General features: G+C 49.8%; 1 protein-coding gene across 6 annotated transcripts in view; it reads left to right on the forward strand.

The window, feature by feature from the left end:
- LOC108151471 (teneurin-a) overlaps positions 1–23,834 on the forward strand; it is a 148,304-nt gene that overhangs the window by 79,694 nt on the left and 44,776 nt on the right. For all 6 annotated transcript variants that reach the window (XM_033387339.1, XM_033387340.1, XM_033387343.1 and 3 more), the window contains 6 exons: positions 5,125–5,454; positions 7,370–7,476; positions 16,410–17,714; positions 18,358–18,552; positions 20,671–20,880; positions 22,985–23,170. In XM_033387339.1, coding sequence (XP_033243230.1) covers positions 5,125–5,454; positions 7,370–7,476; positions 16,410–17,714; positions 18,358–18,552; positions 20,671–20,880; positions 22,985–23,170 — 2,333 coding nt within the window. The remainder of the gene's footprint in view (positions 1–5,124; positions 5,455–7,369; positions 7,477–16,409; positions 17,715–18,357; positions 18,553–20,670; positions 20,881–22,984; positions 23,171–23,834) is intronic.

A 23,834-nucleotide genomic window follows, 5' to 3' on the forward strand; every position in this document is an offset into this window, starting at 1 on the left:
GTGGGCGGGTGGGGGCCTCCTTTGCCTTCCTTCCCTTGAATTTTCCCCAGAGCCCGATCGAGCCTGAAGGCCATTGAACGTTTTGTTGCGAAACTTTTCAATGGATTGCAGTGGCAGTGGCAGTGGCAGGGGCACACACACACGCACACATATTTTGACACAGAATCTGTACTACAGATACAGATACACACAGTCAGTCATACGCTTCTAATGGAACAAAGTGGAACAAAACTATGAATTTCGTTTTTCTGCCCTGCATCGCATTGTTGGGTTAAGCCCATGTTCCTACCCTACCCTATCCGACCCTCCTCACGTCTCCCCTCTCCGCTCATAGGTCCTCAGGTCTCACGTTGGATGTTGGTTTCATCAGATTCGTGCCTTACAAAGCGAAAACTAACAAAACGCCCACCAAAAACGTGATTTTCGCAAAATTTTCACACACACACACACACACACACACACACACACACACACACACACATAAAGAAAGTTTTGAAGAATAAAAGGGATGGGAGGGAAAAGGAGTGAAGAGAAGAGAGGGGAAGCGAAGAGGGAACATGAGGTCTAGGGGAAACGTACGATAGATCCAAACAAAATTACACGTTGTGTGCGAGGCGGCGCTGAAAACGTGCTAGAAAAATGAAGCGCGAAATCAATAATAACACACAGAGAGAGAGATGGAAACAGCCACGCCAGAGAGAGAGGGAGAGAGACAAAACGCCAAATAGGTGAACAACAAACTGTGGCAAAGGGCTACGTGCAACATTAACATCTGCAACGGCAACGGCATCCAAATCAGAGCCAGAGCCAGGGCCAGAGCCCAGCGCATTGTCCTGTCACGCACTCTAATGCAGCTATAATGGGCCCTGAGAGCAAGTGAGCTGAGAGAAGCGGATTGCAACCGAGGGATGGAGAGGGGGAGGGGTTGGGAAGTGTTAGGCGGAATATGCGGCGGAGTTGATTGATTTGTTCCCGGCTACAGGGTACTGCGAAAACACGACCTCAGATTCATTCCCGAAATGAGATTAAAAAAAGGAAACTAATCAAGACACCGATCTGTTGCAGCACTTACAAAACAAAACTCTCTCCAACACTTGCCAAAACTCTCTTCCATTTATAAATCGAAGAAAAAAAGCAGCAAACGAAAAACTTCACTCACTTTTCAACACTTAAAGCACTTACTGCATACCCACCAATGCCCCCCGCTTCATGCACCAAAAATACTGAACGCTTTCGGCCACTTAACAATGGAAAAATCAATGCCTTGAACAGGTGATTATATTTCAATAGGGAAGTGCAGTGTTTTAGTTCAATTTCGAGCATTTGTTTTGTTCTTTTCGCCCCCATTTAAGACTTGTTTTTGTTTTATCCGAATTCCAAAAACAGTTAAAGAGACCCGATGTGTATCTGTGTGTGTCTCGTGGCTCAGCTTAAAACTGAATTTATTATCGCCTGCCCCGCACACAGCCAGAGACGGAAGGCACACAAAATTGAATAAAGGAAGAACGTTTTGCATTGTTGTTGTGTTTCATTGCAAATGAAATGAATATTATTTGATTGAATAACAAAACAAAAAAAAAACACTTGGCAAAAAATAATTGCCAGAAATCTTTGTTGCGCGCTGCTTTTAAATCCAAATTTAATTAAACAATCAACCATACACACACACACACACACACAACACATACACAGTGAAAGAGAGAGAGAGATGGAGAGAGAGGGAGAGATGGAGAGTCGCCCAGTGGCGACAACAAAATGCCATTTTTTGTGGGTTACAAAATGCGATGCACGCTGAAAAGTATGCAATGGTTTTTTTTCCCGTCTGCACTTGCACTTGTCTCATTCTGCGTGTGGCACAACTTTCGTCCGAGTGTCGAGTGGTGCACAGGGATCGGGTGCATGGGGCTCTGCTGCGGTTGGTCAACACCAATAATAATGGCAGCAATATACACACTGCCACGCACACACATTCAAAACAATGGGATAGAGCAGGACACTCACAAACTGCTGGCAAATGCATGCACAGGAAGCATTTGTAATGCCGCCAGCAGCGCGAGGAAATTTTACTGCGACCCCACCATGGCCCCAAAGACACTTCCTGCTGCCTGACTTTCCCCTTCATTGCCACCCCTCAGCTAGTGCTGCTGGTCAAGAGCACCATTCGCATTTCGATTGGAACTTTTGAGCACCCCTTAGAGGATTAAAGACTTTAAAGATAATTCAGAGACTTTGAGAACTTCGACTGCAAGTCGTTTCGAGCACCTTTAGCTTAAGACTGAGTCTGCTCTTAAGAAGCTCCACCTTTCCAGCCTTCATGTCGAAGAACCCATAGCAATGGCCGCCTTCGAGGGTATCCCCACAGCCAGGCAACAAAATACGCTGCGTGTCCTGCCAGCGAGGAGACGGAAGCGGCAGGCGGCCGGCAGCCGGAGCCCTACCCACAGGGCCGCTTGGCAGACTGTTTATGGTTTTTGGCTACAACTTAATTTAAATTGTTTAATTCTATTATTGTTGCTAATAAATCACAGGCACAGCTTGCGCTGTTCGCTGGCTGGCTTAGCATTTGCTAAGCGCCACAAAACACACACGCACACGCACACATACTTAGATACTTGCACACATAGATACAGATACACATTTGTCTTGTGCCGCCTGCTGCCGCCTGCTGCTGCCTCTGCTGCTTTGGCTGCTGCTCCTGCGGCTGTTGGTGTTGTAAGCGGCTTTCGCACTCATTTGGCACTGGCACTGGCCCTGGCACTGGCCCTGGCCCTGCGCTCTCGCTGTGGTTCTCTCTGGCCCCGGGGGTCCCATTCATTGTTTCGTGTTGCATATTTTCAGGCGCCCAGCCACATGACCCACTCCCCACCCTTCCCCCCGCTATAAATTACACTGATCTGGTTGCTTTTTGGCCCCGGGGCCCGAACTTTTGTTAATAACTCGTAAATTTTCAGCTTGATTTTTGGTTACATTTTGAACAACAAACAAAAACAAAGCTACAGAACGCTACAGCCAATGCAAATCTCTTTCGCAAAAGTGCCAGATTGGAGTGCAGTTCATTCGGCGGTTGAGCCGATTCCCAATGCATTGCATTCTCCGAATTTCCAAAAACAAACCCAAAATGAGAACATATCAAAATAAAAAAAAAAAGCAATACAAATTTTCAATAGCCGAAAAAAGAGAAAAACCCGCACCGCACCGCACGGCACACACAAAAACCGCATGTCAAATGCAGGCCAGACCCCGAAACCGAGGACGAGGAGAAGGACTCGGAATCCGGGACTCGGGAGAGAGTGCGGAAGGAGGACCAGAGGCAGGAGCGGTCGCTAGTGGGCGTGGAGTGGAGTGGAGCTTGACCAGCCAGCGACCGCTTGACATGGCCATAAATAACAAAGCCAAAATGGCGGCAGCTCAGAGCCAAAACCAAAACCAAACCAAACCGAACCGAACCAAACCAAAGCGAGAGCCAAATGTGATATGTCAAATGCACTCGACAGCAGCTGACGATGGGACTCGACGCGACTCGACAATGATGCTGCCGCCGCTGGGGCACTGAGACGGGAACGGGAACGGGAATCGTACTCGTATAAAAATAAGCACTGGAATAGATAAGCTCGACGGGCGTAACGGGTTAAACAGTGCTGCCTTTGACGTGACTGTACTTGGCAAGCAAAACTTTCATTGCATCAAAGCCGGCAGATAGCCTTTCATGCAACATTTTCATGACTTCGCGGAAGAGACTTCAAGGCTGCCTTTGCCCCATTCCATCACGCTGAGGCTGCACCATGGAAATAATTGGATGATTTCGCCAAAACCGAGATAAATACTTGTCCCTCAGTCTCTCTCGCTGTCAAAGAAAAGATACTTTTAGAAAACATTTATATACCAAGTGCTGCGCATCGACAAAAGATGGCAGAGATTGCCTTTGAGGCAGCTGTACTTTGCAAGAAATTACCTTTGAGGCAACTTCTCTTCGTCTTCTATTCTTAATGAGATATCATTTATTTAAAGTGTGGCCAGAGGGCGGTGGGACTGGCCTCGTTCTTGCCCCGCAATGGGAGTGCACTCCCAGCACAGTTTTCAAATATTTTTGCATAAAATCTTTGAAAAGTTTTTTGTAACTTCGCTCCCTTTGAGCCCTGACCAAAGCAAACGATTCTCTTGGGCCTTTGTGGCGACTGTACTTGGCCCAGAAAGTGCACTGAATTGTGTCAGGCATTTTTCTGGAATGCTTCCAATATTTTTGGCTCAGTTGTCGACAGCTCCGTTGCGTCCTTGGAACGCACACGCACACGCACTCCCCGCTCGCGCGTGTGTTTGGGTGTGTGTGTGTGTGTCCGCAAAAATGTTTTCGAGAAATAACAAAAAGGGCAGCAGCAATTTGTGCTGCATACTTGCGGGCGGCGCCTGAAAATGGCATCCACAAAGTGTGGCACGACATGGCCGACACACAGTAGCTGCCAGCAAAAAGAGGCAACAATGGCGAGCAGTTATCGAGCGCTAGCAGCACTGCATTTCCGCTTAATGTTGAGCGATAATAAAACACAAACAACGGCCGGCGGCCACCAGGAAGGGAAGGGAAGGGAAGGGACGGGCAGAGATGGGAAGGAAAGGGATAATGAAAACTCTCACCATACAATGACTGGGCTGCAGACCAGACCAAACCAGATCAGACCAGGCCAGACCCTACCATACCCTACCCTACCCGACCAGAACCGACCCACTCACATATGCATTGATTTATGTTTTTTAATTTAAAATTTCCGCATCACTTAACCGCTGAAAATAATAATGATAACAGCAGCGGCAGCGGCAGCGGCAGCAGCAACAATAAGCCTTTGTCCACAAGGATGAGATTTAAATATTGCGGGAAAAGCGGTGGAAGGACGGAGGATGGAGGACGAAGGAATTTGCGAATGTAGGACGAAAACTTGTGCACATGTTTTAATTTCCGTATTACAAGCGCTTCTCCCATTCGCATTCTATCTCTCTCTGCCTGGGAAAAGTCTCCGAAAAAATACAGAGAATCTCCTCCATCACTCCAGCACTCAACCAGTAGACCACCCACATTACTCGTACTCCATGCACTCCACTCACTGATTGTCCATTTCTCTTTTGCCATTTCAGATTGGGCGGCCACCCACAACAGATGCCACAAAGTATGTCAACTGGCAGCAACACAATCGGCCATGGCGGCATCGATCGCGGTGGCGTCGTCATGCCCATGGGCGCCGGCACAATGCCCGTCGGTGTGGGCGGCGTGGGTCAAGTGGGCGGCGGCGTTGGCGTCGGCGGCGGCGGCGGTGGTCCCAATGCCAACGTCGGGCCACCGGGCAGCGGCAATGGGGGACCCCATTGCCAGATAAGCGGCTCACAGCCGTTGGTCATGCCCGGATTCCCATTGCGTAATTCCCACTCAACGCATGCACCGCATTATTCGCCATATTCGCCATCCAGGTAAGCAGACAGACCCAGTTCCAATCCCAGTCCCAGTCCCCCTTTAACCCATTAACACATGCCCCTCTGCAACACGAGTTGAATGCCGCGGGTGCAACTCCAATCCCCAGAATTCAAGTTAAATTGAGTGTTCGCTCTGGTTCGTGGCCCTCCGATATGACTTCCAGTCCACCGATTTAATTCAGGCGCAGGCCTCGGGCGCCTCCTTCTCCGTTTTAATGGCGGTCTCATCCGATGAGTGCGAAGATTAAATCAGACCCTGTTTCCCCTTCCTACTGCTTTACTGATGTTCCTGCAGCCTCTAAGCCGTTGCAAAACCCTCCCAAAGGACAGGGAAAACACCTGGCTAGAGTCAAACCTCCAACAGGTACCATACGCCATACGGAAGATCCGACCTGGTTTTTGCTTCAGTCTACTGTTCTTCCAGAGTGTCTTCAAGCAGCGGTGCTTGCAGCCCGTAAAGGCGTAGCAGGACCACAGACAACTCGCAGCAATGTCCTTCAAGCGACTTGTCTTGAGGCCTATCGCCTTTGACGTTAACAGGGCCAATGAGTGTTTCAGGCGGCAAAAGCCAAAGAAAAACAGTCCGAATGTGGCTGCCACAAAGAAATGACCAAAGACGAGGGAGAGAGCGGAGAACTGCACGTGCCACACGTAGCACTGCCTGCCACTCAACGGGTGCCTTGCCCTGAAAAATATTCAAATTAAATTGAAATCGTTGTGGAGATATAGTGCATACAGGCAATACACACAATACATATGTATATTCAGAGTCCAAATCATTGGTTTTTTTGTAGGGTCGGTAGGGGTGGAGGGGGAGGTGGATCTCCTTTGGAAAAACCATGTGGGAACGACCTTCCTTTGCTGGGATCACTCCTAGAGTTGTTCATAGTTCAACAATGCTGGGGGTCCTCGTCCTCTAGCTCCTTGATTTATTTTGCTCCATAGCCCAGGGGGATGGCTTCGTTGGGGAGGAGGGGGGCTGCACCTGTCCTTTGAGAGAGGATATTGAGTGAGTTGAGTCACCTTTGGTAGTGGCTCGAGTCAGCCTCCCTCGAGGGACGAGAGGGACGAGAGGGACCCTGTCCTCTGGGCACTTTCGAGTCTAACCCAATTCTGGCCAAGTTACGAAAGTTTCGCCAACTCAAGAATTGTTAATTCCCTTTAAGCCACCCCACCCCACTCGCATTTCCTTCAACTTTTACGCAATTAGACGGAGGGAGGCGGGAGGAGGGCCAAGACCAGCACCGAAAGACAGCTCTGAAGGCCGGAGGCGACTGCCACTAAGAGTAGTATGTGTGATTAACACCAACACCAACACCGTTACGTAACTGTAGTTCTAGTGCCGAGTGGTGGGTGCTGGGTGGCTGTTTTCTAGGGATTGGGTGCATAATTTTCCATGCGTTTCGCCATTCGTTTCGTTTGGGTTCGGTGCGGGTGTTTCGTGGGGACTTGGAGCGGGAGGGGGACCTGGTACCTATATTAAAAAAGTTGCCAGCCGTTGCAGCAGCAGTAGCCGTGGCCAACAGTTTGACAAACTCATTGGCGTACTAACTCTTGCTTGTTGCGAGACCCAGTCCCAGGCCCCATTCTGTCTGTGCATGTGTGTGTGTGGCGGTGGATGGGGGGTTTGGGGGGTTTGTGTGTTGTTTGGTTTGGTTTGTTTTTGTGGTCCTTGTGACATGTCAAGCGTCTAAAGCCACAGGACGAGCCAAGGCAGCAGCAGCAGCAGCAGCAGCAGCAGCAGCCGAGTCATCCAGATGACGGGGCTTTAGCCGTGTGTCTTGCGGTTTCTCCTCATCGCTCATCTCCCTCCCTCTGTTTGCCCGTTTTGTTAATTACAAATGCATTTCACAGTTTGTTTAAGCCCCACTCACTCTCTCCCGCTCTCTCCCGCTCTTTGTCTCGTCCACAGGTTTCACATAGATAAGCGCTGTCAGCACCGATGTTCCTGGAAATGCTTGAGCATCGCCTTAATATTCGTATCCGTCGTCCTAACCGCCATGTTGGCATACTTTGCAGGTAAGCATACATTTACTTATATCCTACATATATATATATATATATATATATATCGTCGTACTTTGCGATTAAACGGCAAAAACGGACCCCTGTCCGCGGATGCCGAAGCGGATGTCTGTGTGTGGACTGTCATAATGCCAACATAGTTAATGAAAAATACACACACACACAGGGGCAAATATTCGCTTAGTTCCACACTCACCCAAACAATCGTATTCCGAGTACTTCGAGTACATACATACATACATAAGTGCAACGTGCTACAAACGTAGCGATAACAAGGCAAATACATCAAAGTGTTTGCTTTACATTAGCGTTAAATGGTGTTAACATGTTAACACACACACAACTTGAACGCTTGTTGTTAATTGATAAATGTGCCAACTCTTAAGGTGGTGAGTTGTGTGGAGGGGGGGGGGGGGGGGGCATCTACTACAATTGACAAGCAATTAGAAACCGCATCGCAAACCCCAGACACCTGGCATTCCCTGGCATTCCCTGGCCATCCCGTTGCCATCAAACAAACCACCAGATCGGTGATTGGATATCGACGTCTCTGCCTCTGGGAAAACCCCAAAAATCATTTTATTACCCCGATGCGGTGCTTGTGGCAATGCATACTTTCTGACAGCCTTGTGGTTGTGGTGCCACTATTATGATGAGCTCTTGGAAATTTGAATTTTCTTCTGCAGCAGAAGCTGCAACAGTCAATGGTGTATTACCACGGAGCCATTATTTCCATTCAAATGGTGTCTATCTTAAGGAGGATAATCCTTCGCTTAAGTCTTATCCTTTTAGCCTGATTTGGTGGGAACGTCTGCGCATTTCATCTAGTATGATACCTGAACCTGCCTCAATGGATCCCTTCACTTCACTTCACTTCAGTTCAGTTCAGTTGAAGTTCCATTGAGCTCCATCTGAGAGAAGGAAGTTGCTCCATCTCCTGTTGTGTCCTGCGTCCTTTCCTGTTTTTGCTTACAACTTGGGAAATTAAACACGTTTTCTGTCGCTTGCTCTCCTGCTCCTGCTGCTCCTGCTCCCTTCCAAATTATATTTACAGGTCAATTTAATTTATTTTTTCTCTCCGTTTTTTGGCCAACTCTGTCGCTGTCACTGGCTATGGCTATGGCCCCTGACATTCCACCGTGTTTGTCTGTTGTTTTCCTCTGGCTTGTTCCTTCCGTGCGAGAAGCGTTCGGCAAAAACTTTGCACATTAAAATATGTAAATTTTAATTTGAAACAAAAGGGTTGACGTGGCAGCCCCGCCAACCGTTGACGGCAATGGCGACGATGACGACGCCTCAACCACCGACCACCGACCACCTACCACCTACCACCACACAGCCATCCTGTTTCCTCTGCCACCGACTCCGACCTGCTGCGGAGCTGCCTGCCATCCTGTGGTGGCCTCTGCCCTGACGTTTTATCTAGTGAAACATTGGCCCAACTTTTTGGACACTTTTAACGTTTGTGCGTCGACATCTGGGCTGGCAGCTCTGGTGGCCCATCGTTTTGTGGCAAGGCCTTGCCACGGAGCGGGAGCAGAAGCGGGAGCTGCCATTTTGTTTTTGATAAATCTTACGCGAAAGAGTTCAAATTTATATGCCAGAGCCTCCCAACGAAACAGAGACTGTCCCTCGACTTTCTGGCTGGGGTTCGGATTCCCTCAGTTACAGATCCGATGCGAGAATGAGGCCTTCTTTGAGGCTTAAAGTGTGTGAAACATAACTGAATGTAAGTACATTTAATCGCACTTCCATCGGATGCATGAATGGGAATTAGGACCGAATTTAATTGCTAATTTATTGGTCTAATGCCTACTGCATAATCCCAGTTAAATCCTTAGTTTATGACGATTATGTTCCTGCGGGAGGGAGTACATAGTTTCCTCCTCGCACGCTGAGCTGCAGAGCTTCATCAATTTCCCTTGCATTCCATTTCAAATTCAAGCCAATCTCTCCCTCCCCCCAAAAAAGCCCCTTCCGCCCTTTTTGTCTTTGCTCACTCTCTCTCTCTCTCTCTCTCTCTCTCTCTCTTTCTCTTTTCTTTCACTTTTCCTGTGCGTTTAATTTATTATCTACGCAGCAACAGAAGGCGAAGAAGGACGAAAAGCACAAGCAGCAGCTGCTCGAGAGTCGGAGGCACTGATTTACAGTTAGCTAAAAGCTGCGGCTTGTCGGGGGGCGGATAGGGGTGGGGGTAACCAAAAAAGGTTGGGGCGTTGGAGTGAGCCTCCCCGCTGCTGCCGCCGTTGCCGCTGTTGCCGCTGATGTTGATGGGGCTGCGGTGTCACAGCGCTGCAAGTGAACGAAAACAAATTTACAACAAACCACGGGAAAAATATGTGATGCCACTTGGAAGTAACTCTCTCCGCTCCCCTTCACTCCCCACAAGCTCATCTTAGCCCACACACACATTGGGTGGAGGCTGTGGGGGTGTGTGTTTCTCCTAGGACATCCCAGTTTTTGGCACAAAATGAATTTAAGTTGAAAAGTTGTGAACATTTTGTGGATAGCCTCGCCTGCGGAGGGAGTGGGGGTGGTTCTTCGGTGGTGGCGTTGTGGAGGGCAAAGCTGTGTGTGGATTTCACTGATTTAATTGTTGGCAGCAGCAGCGGCAGGAGGAGAAGGAGCAGTAGCACATGCTTGAAATATATCCTTTAAAAATAATGTATTAATTTTTGTGGCACTCCATCTCCATCCCCCTACCGCCAGTTCCCCAGTCCAACCTCTCCCCTAAGCCACCGCCATAAACTCATTTGTGTAAAAAGCTTTTTGTCTGTGGCTGTATCTCTCTGTGTGTGTGTGTGTGTGTGTGTGTTGGCTTCTGTTTCCCCCATTGCGGTAAATGAATTTACGCTTCGCCTCTGTCTTTTTACGCTCTCTCTCTTTTCCTTTCCTACCATACCCTTAACTCCTTTCTCCTCCCTCTGCGTGGGTCGTTTTATGGTTGAATAGTTTTAAAACTGCGGGGCATGCTGGGGTTAAGACATGGCAACATCAGCCAGTTATCCTGTTAGAGGGGCAGGTGGACCAGAAATGGATGTTGTTTTCACGCTTTTCCCACCCAGCCCCCCCCGTCTACCCGTCCAGCCAGCCAGCCAGTCAGCCAGCCAGCCAGTCGCAGCCCTTAAATAGTGGCTAATACTTTTCGGAGCGGCTCCAAGCCCCCCGCTTAGCTGTTTGCACAATAATTTTCTATTAATTAAGCGCAAGAGGGTTTCATAAAATTAGCAAAACACTTGCGGGCGATGTGGATGTGGCCCAGCAGCTGCTCCACGCCCCTACGCCTTCGTCCCTACTCCTTAATCCTCTTGCTTTTAAGTGCCAGTGGATATTTAAGTATGTATGTATATATATGGAGGTACTATATGAGATTATATCTCTCAGTGTGAGTGTGAGTGAGCGAGTGCGAGTGCGAGTGTGTGCGCTTGTGTGTGTCACGCCCGTTGTCAGTTAATTAAGAGTCAGACAGACGCCATTCGTTTGCTGCCGCCTTGCACCGCACTCGTGAGGGGCACTGTACTCTTTCCCTTGATTTGCATGTCTGTCCCACACTCGTTGGCGGCCACGCCCAGAGAGACAAACAAGAGACAAACGCCCCAAAAAAAGATGATGGCTGCAGAAGGCCAGCGGATGGCAGGCCCCAATAAGTAGGCAATGATAAAGTTCGGCATCGAATATGCACTCATTCGCTTCGCGAATACTCACTGTACGCATTTCATACGGCTGTCATATCTGTCCCGATAATCGACCGCAGTGTCAGCAAAGGCCAGCAGCAAATGGAGGCCGAAAGAGATGGATAGAGCGGATGAAAAAGAGAGGGAGGGAGCCAGGGAGACGGGAAAAGGCCAAACAGCGTGGAGACAGCAGAGAGACAGCTGCAACAACTGCATCGACCCATAAAGTTGCATAAATGTTTGCCGAGCGATTTACAAATGTGCCACTTTCTATCACAACAAACCTACAGACAGACAGAGAGAGAGAGAGAGAGAGAGAGAGAGAGAGAGAGAAAGAGACAGAGATAAAGAGAAAAAGAAAGAGAGGGATAGAGACAGCAGACAACAGTTAATATGCTTGACTGGCAGCTGGCCGCTCCGCCTCCCACCTCCCACCGCTCCGCTTCTCACTCCCTGGGCAGTCCCTTCAGGATGCGCATTGCAGTAGTTATCGGAAATAGGTTAATCGATTTTTAAGCGGATAACTATCGGAAACTCATTCGATATGCACTGTTTCACAGCCAGATGGATGTTTCCCTCTCTCTCTCTCTCTCTCTCTCGCTCGCTCTATCTCCCTCTGTCTCGCCCTCTCCTGCTCTCTCTCTCTTTGTGAATTACATGCGGAGGCCAAATGGCCAAGTGCGTTCGTGCATCCATCTGTGTTGAAACTTCATTGCCCCCTCGGCTGCACGCCAGCCTGGGATGGGGCGCCACCATCTGTGTGGTTGCATGCCCTGCTGCTGCCCTGCCAGTGCCCCCCGCTCTGCTGGTCTGCTGGTCTGCTGCTCTGCTGCTCTGCTGCCCTGCTGCTTTGCAGCTATTACTGCTGCAATGACCCCATGGGGCCTGTCCTGTTTGGTTCTGGTGTGGTCTGGTCCTGTCCGGTCTGGTCCTGTCCGTCGTATCCTTCTTCTCGCTCCGATGAGTGGCAGTCCTTGCCCCTTCCCCGTCCTATCGGCGTTGTCATTTACAGCAGCTGGCCTTGTAGTTTATGCGATTTTATTTTCATTTCACTTTACGTTGCGGTTTGCTGGAAATTTAATTTGTTGCCCTGCATTCTCGTACTTGGAGACAGGTCGTCCTGCACTCGTAGCTGTAGCTCTTGGCCTGCTGTTCTGCTGTTCTGCTGTGGTGATGTCATCTCCCACCACCACCACCAGCACCACCACCCCCACCAAAGCAGAGAAGATCCAGAGGACACTCGAATCCTACTGAAATTAGATACGATGCACATTGCGTTGCCTGTCAATCGCTCATCAGTGGATGCTTGTCGAGATAAATTATCCTGAATATGGGCCACTAATCACAATCGCATCGCATCGCATCGCATGTGGGCAAGGGGCTAAATGGAATGTTTTGGCACAAATCGAACTGTTTAATTCATTGAGAGGCAAAAGCCTCCATTCCATCTCCTCCATTCACCATTCACCATTCACCCGTAAGTGGCTTATTTCTGCCACTTGAGTGCTCAAATAATTACTAGAAACCTCTATTTCTATCTCAGACGTAAAGTGCTGTTTCGGCAATTGATAATTGAGTCAAACTGATACTGTTAACTGATAGTATTAACTGTATCTGAAGACGCAGTCTGCCATAAAATGGCCATCATTTCAACAAGTGCACCACCAAGTGCACCGAGTCTGCTCGTATGGCTTTCCTTTGGCTGTAACAAAAGAAATCCTTGAAGAAGCCGATATGCAATCTGTATTCCAGGATGTGGCGTCTCCTCTTCAACTGCAACGATTTTCGCAATCAAACGCTCGGCTCCCATTCCCTCGATTCTGATGCATTCTGATGCACTTGCTGTAATAACCACAGAGAGAATACGGCCTCACTGGACCCCACTGGACCCCACTGGACCCCACTGGGCCACTCAGTGTGCGGCAAAACTGCCAATTAGTGAATGGAATTGTTCATTTTTCTGCGGTTTCCTTTGCGCCTAACGAATTATGCAAAGCACTCGGAAAATGTCCGGCTCGAATTTGGTTTTTCCTGTAGGTCAAACATCAGTCAGTCCCTCAGTTATTCAGTCAGTCAGGCAGTCAGTCAGTCATTCGGGAGGGACGATAAACGATGGTCTGCCCGGAGGGGTGGGGGGCCATGGCCGGAGGCAGGCCAATCATCCGGAAATGCGAACGTCACGCACAAACCGCAACAAAGAAAGTCAATTAGCAGACGACAGAGGAGCCACAGCACCAACTAGAGCCCCAAGAATGCCATTAGAAGGAATTTTTGTTGTTGTTGTTGTTTTTGTTGGCTTTTTGCTGGATTTTTTTGGTTAACGAAGAAATGGGAATGGCCACAAATAATGTTTCGCAAACATTCGGCAGATCCATTCAAAGGAGGACAAACATATTGAGAGACATTTCAATTTAAATTACACACACACGGCCGGGGACTCTGCGAAGGACATTTGTCACTGGCAGTCACAGCAGCAGCAGCAGCAACAGCAGTGGGAAATGCCCAGAGGGCGTGGCCTTACAATCCTCCATCCTGCCGTTGGACTTAAGGTGTGCGCATGTCGTTTAAATAAATTATTTTCCTCAAGGAAGTGCAATTAAGGAAATGTTTCATAAATTTTGCTGCTGCTGCTGCTGCTGCTGCTGTAACTTTTCGCCTGACCCTGACACTGGAGCTGGAACTAGCTCTGGCTCTGCATTTGGCTGTGGGACGTGGTTTTTGTACCCAGCAGGAGCAATTAGGAAGGACCCTTCTGTGGCCCCGACCTATGATGTGACTCATTAAAGCAGAGCTCTTTTATTCATATGTTTGTGCTGGGATTTCAAACGAGAGTTCGCCCCTGAAGGAGAGCTTCAAAAGTTATTGCCTACTTCTGGGCCAGCACACACAGTGCGCAGGAAGGAAGGCGGGGAAGGAACTAAAAGCGGAAATAATTAATCGAACACATCCGCTGCACACACCCTTTGAGGCAGCAACTGGAGCAGGACTTGAATTGAGCTAAAAATAAATGCCAACACGAGTGTTCCATGCCCCGTGCTCCGTGCCCCGTGTGTGTTCGACTCGTGTGTGAGTCCAGGTCTAATGATGTGCACACATACCATGTACCATGTATCTGGAAGACACTTTTGTATCTGGGAATCCATCTATCGACCTTCCCCGGCCTGACCGGCCTGACCGGCCCGGCCTTGCCGCCGAGAAACAACCATTAACCACGAAACTCTTGGCAGGAGGACTTTATTAGAACGAATTGTAATCAAATTTAATTGGTGGACGACAAAAAACGAACAAGATTGACGGCTGAAAAGGCAAGCACTGCCCAGCCCCAGACGCGCTGGGGGCTCCACTCGGGAGTCCGTCATTGTTTGTCTAGCGGTTGTTCGGCGGCCGACAGGGGGGTTGGGGGACACTTGAAAGAAAAGCTTGTTAACTTAATAGAACAGAGAACAAGGAACTGCCCTGCCCTGCCTGTCCCGCCAGAAGTCCTAATTTATTAATGATACTCGGCCCGCACTATCTGGAACTTTGTTTATCCCCACTCCTCGGCCCATCCGCGTTTCCATTCGTGTCATTTTCATTTCTCGTGTTTCCTTGGACAAATACATATCGCGAGGAGTGGAGTCCTGAGAGCGCATTAGTTTACATGTCAAAGAAATGTTTTGTTTCCTGTCAAGTGCTACGGAATGGGAATCAGAATGGGACTGGGAATGAGAGGATTCCTGGCAGATGGCGATGGCGATGGCTACAACGTAATTCCCTCGAAGAATGACAGACCAGCACCAGCCTTTGGTCCTATTATTCAGATATTTATGTACCAAGCGCACACACACTCTATCGAATATGGTGCTCCATTAACATAATTCCAATCGATATATGCAAAGCGAAGGACCACGGTCCACAGTCCACAGTTCAGAGTCCTGTTAATTGCTGAAAGGCTTTTGGGTTTTGCCTGGGATCGAGTCCCAGATTTGGGGACACAACTAATGATTGATCGATTGAACATATGTAGCTGCAACTGCACGGAGACTTGATTGAAGCACCTTTGGCCATGCCACAGATACATTTTAAATTCTTCTTCCCGAGATTCAGTGGTTCCTAAACCCATCCTTATCGTTCATCTTGGAGCAAATCTTATGCGCAAACGAGTCGTTCAATCATATCCTCCTTCTTCGCCTCCTGGCGTCCAGGACCTGCTGGCACCGCATTCCTGGCGAATGGCCATGGGCCATGCCAGGCCCTGCCATAAATTGCTGGCCATGGTTATCGATAAACGATAGCCCGGTCCTAGTCCCGCTGCCAGCAGCTGATGGCGTCGGCCAAATGCAAACGTGTTAACAACGGCCACTTTGTGTCCATGTGTGTGTATCCATGTCCATCCCTTAGCTGTGTGTGTGTGTGTGTGTGTGCAAAGGATAGGGGAGACGGAGGATGGTAGGGGGATTTTTGATTTATACTCGTGTGCATATTAATATGGCGTTAAAATATGATGCCGAAATTTATGTGTGAAAAAGCAGGGCCGGACAGGGGCAGCAGGCAGCAGGCAGCACTGCAGTGCTGCAGAGCATCTGACGCCATCGCCATCGCCATCGCCGTCGCCTGGCCACCAACTACAGCACCACAGAAGACATTATTGCCCCATTGCAGCTCCATGCCTGCCCCATGGCTGCTATACGGCTCCATCCTGGTGGCAGCAGCCCGAGCAGCCCGAACAGATTTATGGGTGGGAAGCGCTCTCGCATCTCTCTCGATTTATGGCCGCACATTTGGCCAAGCCGAATCGAAAGCCAGCCAAAAGGCAAAGCTCCTGCTGCTGCTGCAACAGAAGGCCAGCTAGAAGCCGACGAACAAGTTATGGCTACACTTGACAAAAAATACAAAGAAAGGGAACTTGGAAAATAATTCAAGGAACATTCAAAGAAATTGAAGAAACAGCTCCTCGTAGACATGGCTATTTCGTAGGGAAATAGTTTCCAAAGTTCTAAAGTCTAAGAAAAATAAAAAAAAAATAACTAGGAAAATTAAGAAATCTCTTGCCGGAAGAAGAAAACATATTTCTAGAAAGTATGTTACGATTCTCAAAGCTCTGAAATATACAAGAAAATATTTGTAAATTGATCAATTGATCTTAATGGTTTCTTGAGTGTATCCATGGCCATAGCCATAGGGTATCCCCCAGATACAGATACTCTTTTAATGCTCAAGTAAATAAAGAAGATACTTACCCACTTTTAACCCTTTTTCGTTTCGTTTGCACAGCTGTCAGCTCGATGAAGCCGAACATGGACAGCACCAACTGCATCCTAGTCCAGGACGTCAAGTCGCAGCCGCACGATCTGCGCGGTGGGCCGGGGGGCAAGGCGAACGACAAGAGCGGAGGCGGGGCAACCGCCTATCCCACGGAGGAATCGATACAGACCAGCACCTCGGACCACGGCAGCAACGGACACGGACTCAATGGAGCGGCGGGAGGGGCCGGCGGTGGCGGCGTCGGAGGCGGGGCAACGGGCATTCAGCAGCAGTTGCTGCTGCAGCAACAGCAGCCGCACTCGATCAACCAGCCGCTGACGCCGATGGACGCGACCAACACCCAGCTGCAGGACCACCAACTGACCTACGGAGGCGGCATCGGCAACGGCATGGGCATGGGCCCGGGCTCCCTGAACGGCCAACAGCACAACATGCTGCTGGCCCAAGCGGGCGGCGGCGGGATGCACCACCACCAGGCGCTGCAGCCGCAGCTGGGAGGAGGCCAGTGGCCGCAGGTCGTGGAGCTGAAGGAGTTCAACGAGGTGTACCACGCCAATATACCGGCCTACCAGTTCTGGACCTTGGAGTTCCGGAACAAACATCCGGCCTTCATTCGGTTCAACTTCACGCTGCCGTGGGGCGCCCACTTTGCCGTCTACTCGCGCCGGAACGTGGCCCCGTCGGTCACCCAGCACGACTTTGTGGAGTTCATCAAGGGCGGACGTCTGGACAGCCATCTGCGGCACCGTCGCAGCCCCCCGGGCAATGCCTCCTCGATCGCCGGCAAGGACTGGGACGCCGTGTACCTCGACGAGCAGCAGCAGCACCTCCAAGAGCGGTTCACGCCACGACCAAGCCCCCAGTTCAGCTACGAGGAGCAGGACCCCGATCTGATGGATGACAGCAACGACGACCCCGACCCCGACTCCGACTCTGGCGAGTTCTTCGATGTCGAGACGCCCCTGGACACGGCCAAGCACCTCCAGCGACAGATCCACTTTCAGCAGCAAAATCCACAGTACGCGCAGCACTCGCATGAGGTCAAGAAGCGCTCGGCGGTGGATGGCGGCGGCCTGCCCGCCCTCGACATGGACGCGATGACGGTGAACGTGTCGCTGCTGCAGTATCTGGACACCGGGCTCTGGTTCATCTCCGTCTACAACGACGAGCTGGTGGCCCACTCCGTCTCGCTGCTGGCCGAGGAGGCCGAGGGCGTCAGCACCACCTGCCCCAACGACTGTTCCGGTCGCGGAAGCTGCTACCTTGGAAAGTGCGACTGTATCGATGGCTACCAAGGCGTTGACTGTTCCAAGAGTGAGTTTCCGAATCTCCTCCCCGGATTTTTGTTTGCGTTTTCTTTTTCTTTTTCTTTGGGCTTTCGTCCTGCTATAAGTTGACCTGTCAACACCACCTGCCGCGTTCCGTCCCGTTCCGACCCGGCAATCTGCGAAACAAAGGAAGCCAAATCCACTCTGAAAGTTTTCGGGGGGCTACTTAGTTGGGGCATTCCTCAGGGGCACAGTGGTTCAGGGGCTCAGGCTCTGGGCTCGATTGCTTTAAATAAACTCTGAAAAAGTGTTGATTTCCTTGGGGAAGAGCACCGCTTCATAAAGGAGTACTTTGAGTATTTACTTAGGCTTGTATATCCTTTTCCTTTCTTTTCTTTAAAGAATTTAGCGCCAGAAATGATCTCTTCTGTAGAATGTATAGAAACTTCCTTGTAACCCATGATCTTTTTTACATTTAGGACCAAGTTAAAGTATTCCCTTTAGAACGGTTTCCATATCCTGCAACCCTTAGAGTCCCATGTCCCATGTTCACCATCCTCGACCCACTGTTAAGGTCCAGAACTTGCGTATTTTTTGTTCTATTTGATTTCCTTTCTCTCCCACTTGTCGGCCATCTTTCTCTATCCCTTTCTCAGAAACTGATGCCTTCTCTTTCCGTTATTTTGCAGGCGTTTGTCCGGTGCTGTGCTCGGCGCATGGCCACTACGGCGGCGGCGTCTGCCACTGCGAGGACGGCTGGAAGGGGGCCGAGTGTGACATTCCGGTGGGCGAGTGCGAAGTCCCCAACTGCTCCAGCCACGGACGATGCATCGAGGGCGAGTGCCACTGCGAGCGCGGCTGGAAGGGACCGTATTGCGATCAACGTAAGTGTCAAGGCCCAGGCCTCTTCTCTTCTCTCCTCTCCTCTCCTCACCCTGTTCTGTTCTGCTGACTTGGCATAAAAATGCTAAAATTATTTATTTGCCTTGTTTGAGTTCTATCTCTCTCCGGCCTTCGGTCTCTGGTCTCCGGCCTCCAGTCTCCATTTTTGTGTCCTGCGTCCTGCGTCCTACGTCGTGGGCCATGTTGACACTGCCCGATAAGGGCGTCACCACCGGGCAGGAATGGGGAGACGACGGGACGACCAAAGTGGATGCCAAAATATTTCAGTTATTATGCCGACATCCCTGCGCCTCTCTCCTCTCTCCTCCCTCCAAGCTTTGTGCTTGCCTTAAATTGACAAAGCGAGAGAGAGAGAGAGAGGGGCAAAGAAATGCCAACCATTTTTCAGGCTTTCATTGGAAAGGGGAGAGGGAGGATTGAGGTGGAGACCGGAGACTCCGCTCTCTCCCCACATGAGCCAGATGTCTTTGAATTAGCCAGGACAGGACAGGACAGGCCAGGCGTCGGTCGGTTGAAATTTAAAGAGTTCCACGAGAACGAAAAACAATCTGTTGAATAATTCGCAAGGGAAACAGAAAACACATTGGAAAATCATTTGCAGAAGACGCACAAATGTGGAAAGAAAAGACGACGAGAAAGCCAGTGACTGTGACTCGGCCGGGAAGGATTGCTGTGGAGGAAGGAATCGAACGTTTGCCTCAAGCTTGAAATAGTTTACCAGGCAGACTGATTGACAGTTCAGGGGGACAGCCAGTGCCGGGCCACGAGTAGTGGGTGGACCATAATCCTTATAAAGTACATGTCCATAAAGCTACGCTCCTCCATCGACCGTTACATACGTGGCCATAAAAACAATGGACACCGGCACTCTGGCACTCTGCCGCTCGGCCTCGTGGGTTGTAAAACAAACAACAACAAAAAGCGAATAAAATATGCAACATGCAACAATACATGGCTCCGAAATGCCGCCATTGCCTTGCCACCATTTTGTATATGTTTACTGTGACCTCTCACCCGCTGTGCCACCCAGCCGCCTGGCCACCCCGCCACCCCGCCACCCTGCCACCCGTCTCACGGGTGAATAACGGACCCCGTGGCATACGAAAACAAACAGGGGCAAACAACAAACAGAATCCGAAACAGAAACGGGAACAGAAACAGAAACAGAAGCCGAAAAAGTAAAAGAAAGAAGGAACCAGAGACAGAGGAGGAGGAGGAGGAGAAAGGAAAGGAGAGGAAAGGAAAGGAAAGGGAAAAAACGTTGAGCAAACATAAAACGTATAAAATCGAATTTATATGTCGAGAGCATATTTCTCATACACTCATGCACGGGGGGAGGGGCTGAAGGGGCGAACTTTTAGGCAACCGCGCCGCATGGGGCATGGGGCATGGGGCATCGAGCATGGGGCACGACACACAACACACAACAACGAAGGAGCCAACAAAAAATTGCAACAACTGCGCAAAATTACCAACTTGAACTAAACTGGAATTTCATTTTAATGACCACTTTTGTACGTGTCTAACATACTAATCATGTCATATGTGTGTGTGTGTGTGTGTGTGTGTATCTGTGTTGACCAGGCCCAAAGGGAAGAAGAGAGAGGGAGTGCTGGAGGGAGAACAGAGGCCAAGTGGAGACCTTGATGGTGGCAAGCTTTTTGTTTGGCCAAGGCTGTCACGACTCATTCTTCATTCGTATTCCTCCCGAAGGAGTCACGGTGCACACTCCATAAATTATACGATACACTTAATAAGGATAATAGACCAAGATACTGTGCTGTGATCATGTTTTAGGCTCCGAATTGCAATTAAAATTAAATATTTTTGCTAATTACTTCTTGCTCCTTTCAATGAAATGATCAAGGAGGGAAGGGGAGTCTCCTCGACGCTTTTCTCCAATTTGTTTCTCCTTACAGCCAAGCTAATAACAAACGAATTTCACTCTTATCGAACTCTACTGTACTTGCGTGTGCGACTAACAAACGTTTTGTATTTTTTCTCTCCACCCGCTTCAAACAACCAATCAACCATCAACCAATCTGCCAATCTACCCGAACCATTCCCGAACACGCACTCTGGACCCACTGGATGCACAGACGACTGCCTTGATCCGCTGTGCTCGGGGCACGGCACCTGTGTGGCCGGACAGTGCTACTGCAAGGCCGGGTGGCAGGGCGAGGACTGTGGCACGATTGATCAGCAGGTGTACCAGTGCCTGCCCGGCTGCTCGGAGCACGGAACCTACGACTTGGAGACGGGCCAGTGTGTGTGCGAGCGCCACTGGACGGGACCGGATTGTTCACAAGGTAGGTGCACCCTTTGCCCTTTGTTCTTTGTTTCCCCTTGTCCGTTGTCCCCCCTCCCCACCATCCATATTAAATAACAACAAGCATGGAGTTTTGCTGATGCTGTTCATTGTCGATAAAAAGTGCTTACAAATTACTACACTCGTACCCTGCCACACTGGCAACCTGCCACCCTGCCACCCTGCCACCCTGCCACCCTGCCACACTGCCACATGTTATGGAATAATTGTTTATTTGTGTGCTCGGGTGCTGGAAATGAATTGAATTGAATGTGCATTGTTTAAATGGCAAATGGAAAATGGAGAATGGAACGGAAATGGAAATGGAAAGTCCTCGAGCAAAGTCCGAAATGCATTTCGTTATCTTTGAGATGCAAATACTTGTTTTACAATAATTTGCCATGCCAAGATCCAGATTCCGATACCTATCGAAGCACCTCAGCAGGCACCTCCTGGTCGTGGAGGTGGAGGTTCAGGAGAAGCTGGAGGCCAGCAATTACTTTCGAGATCTTGATTATGCCTCCCCCCTCACACACGAATGATCAACCGATGCTTTGGCTCTGGCGCTGCTCTGCTGATATGATGATGTTTTATGGACACAGCTAAACCCGAAATTAGGATGCAGGCGAGCCATAAAGCCGAAGCTTCCAATTAGGCAGGAGCCAGAATCAGAGCCCAAACGACGCACCGTTCCATAATCAGTTCAAGGAGAGAGACAGAGAGAGGAAAAGCGAGAAAAAGGAGCTGGACCTGGACCTAGATCGGGGGGTAATCTCAATAAAACAAGCAGCTTACGATGCCACAAATGGCCAAAGGACACGTCTGCCTCTCTCATTGGCACGCACTCCTAATTTGCTTACCTTTTTAGCACCAGCCATCCAGCCATCCAGCCAGCCATCCAGCCAGCCATCCAGCCAACCATCCAGCCAGCCATCCAGGTGGAGGTGGAGTGACGACTCTCTCCAGGCGTAATGAAGCAGAGCTTCATAAAAATTCATTATTTATTTAATACGCAGGTTTTTCCCGGCTCCAGCTTCACTTTCATCCTTAGCTGCTGCCATCCTGCCATCCAACGCCCCTCTGGAGCTGCGAGGGAGAGGAAAATAAAATAAATTTACGCCTGCGACTGTTAAGAAGAGAACAAAAGTCATGAACCGCACACCCGCTTTACTCCGCTCCACTCCGCTCTGCTCCCGAACATAGCTCCGAACAGGATTATGAACTAAGCCATAAATCAAGCCACTGAACCAGGGAGCAGGGACAAAGCTGATGCCGTGCCGATGCCTACTCCTGAACCAATCGGTGAACGAATGAGACAGATTGAAGCCACAAAATAGGTCATCGAGGGGCAGCCTTTGACGATATAACCTCTGCTCTGATTGCACTCTTTGGAATGCTAAAGAAACTAAGATTGCAATTTGGATCTGGATCGTGAATGATTTCAAATAGAACAGGAGTTTGGCTCTCGGCTATAAACGGATCCACAAACTGAACCTGAAATGCATCTATGTATCTATCAGTTCAAGAACTAAAGCAATCCTCGAACAAAATCATGACTGAGACCGTGAACTAACGCACGAAACAACTCCTGAACCAGCAACGCAAGAGCGGCCCCAAGAGCAACCCTTAACCCAGTTAGTGGAACAAGTTGTGAGCGAACCAGTGAACCAATCCACTCTGGATTCATGCATACACCATGAGCCCTTCGCATCTCCGTCGTGGCTGTGCGGCTATGTGGGGGTAAATACGGGGGTGGCGTTGCGCAGATTGTTAGCAAAGTGTGCCACCACGTACATGTTACATTTATAATGTTGTTTTTATGGTTCAACCGTTGTACGCACCTCCTGCCACTCCAGTCCCCAGTCCCCAGTCCCCTGTCCTCAGTCCTCATTCCTGCTCTTCCTGCCACATTATGACCATGGCTGGTCCTGCTGGCTGCCGTAGAGAGCTTTAATGAATTTAAAGGCGCATATGGACAAATGTGCGGATGAACCCCGTAAGGAAAACAATCCGCAGACTTCGCATCTCTCCCTATTCTAAGAACTAGGTTCTGTATTGTGTATCCTCGTACCCTAATAGCTTATCTACGTCCGTCTCCTCCACAGCTGTTTGCAGTCTGGACTGCGGGCGGAACGGGGTGTGCGAGTCCGGTAAGTGCCGCTGCAACACTGGATGGACGGGCAACCTCTGCGATCAGCTGCCCTGCGATGCTCGATGCTCGGAGCACGGCCAATGCAAGAACGGGACCTGCGTCTGTTCCCAAGGATGGAATGGCAGGCACTGCACCCTGCGTAAGTACAACAAAATATGTATCTACTTTGAAAATGCATCTCTAGGATGCATTCTACATATATCTAGAGTTAAGTCTAGTGGGCTCATCGAAATCATGGGCCCACTGCCGGTGGGGAGATTTCCTTCGCCATCCGCCGACGGTCAATCGATTAGCACATAGAATCCCTGCCAAGCGGCAGTGCCACTGCCACTGCCACTGCCAGTGGCAGCAACCGCAGCCGCTGCTGTTGCAGCAACATTGTCGCCTCCTGTCGCAGCGCAGCTGTCCAAAGCCAGCCAAAAAAAAAAAAAAAACAGCAGCAGAAGCAGTAACAACTTTGTGGTGGCTGTTGCAAGTGCCACTTCCCACTGCCACTGCCACAGCCCTTTGCCTCGCCCTTATCCACAGTCGCGGTCCCAGTCCCTGTCCCAGTCCTAGTGCCTTATCCCCCAGCACCAGCTCCAACTCCAGCTCCAGCTCCAGCCCCAGCCGCTGTACCTCTCCTCTCCCTTATCCCCTGTCAATGTTGCTGCTGTCGTGCTTTTTATCAATTCCTTCTTTCTTTTTTCGGGTTTGCTTTTTGTAGCTTGGCGCTGGCTCTGGCGCTGGCTCTGTCCCTGGTTCTGGTTCTGGTTCTGGTTCTGGCATTGGGGCTTTCTGTCTGAGGAGTCGATGCACCCAAA

This window comes from Drosophila miranda, chromosome XR (genome assembly GCF_003369915.1).
Source record: "Drosophila miranda strain MSH22 chromosome XR, D.miranda_PacBio2.1, whole genome shotgun sequence".
In the NCBI taxonomy this organism is placed as follows: Eukaryota; Metazoa; Arthropoda; class Insecta; order Diptera; family Drosophilidae; genus Drosophila; species Drosophila miranda.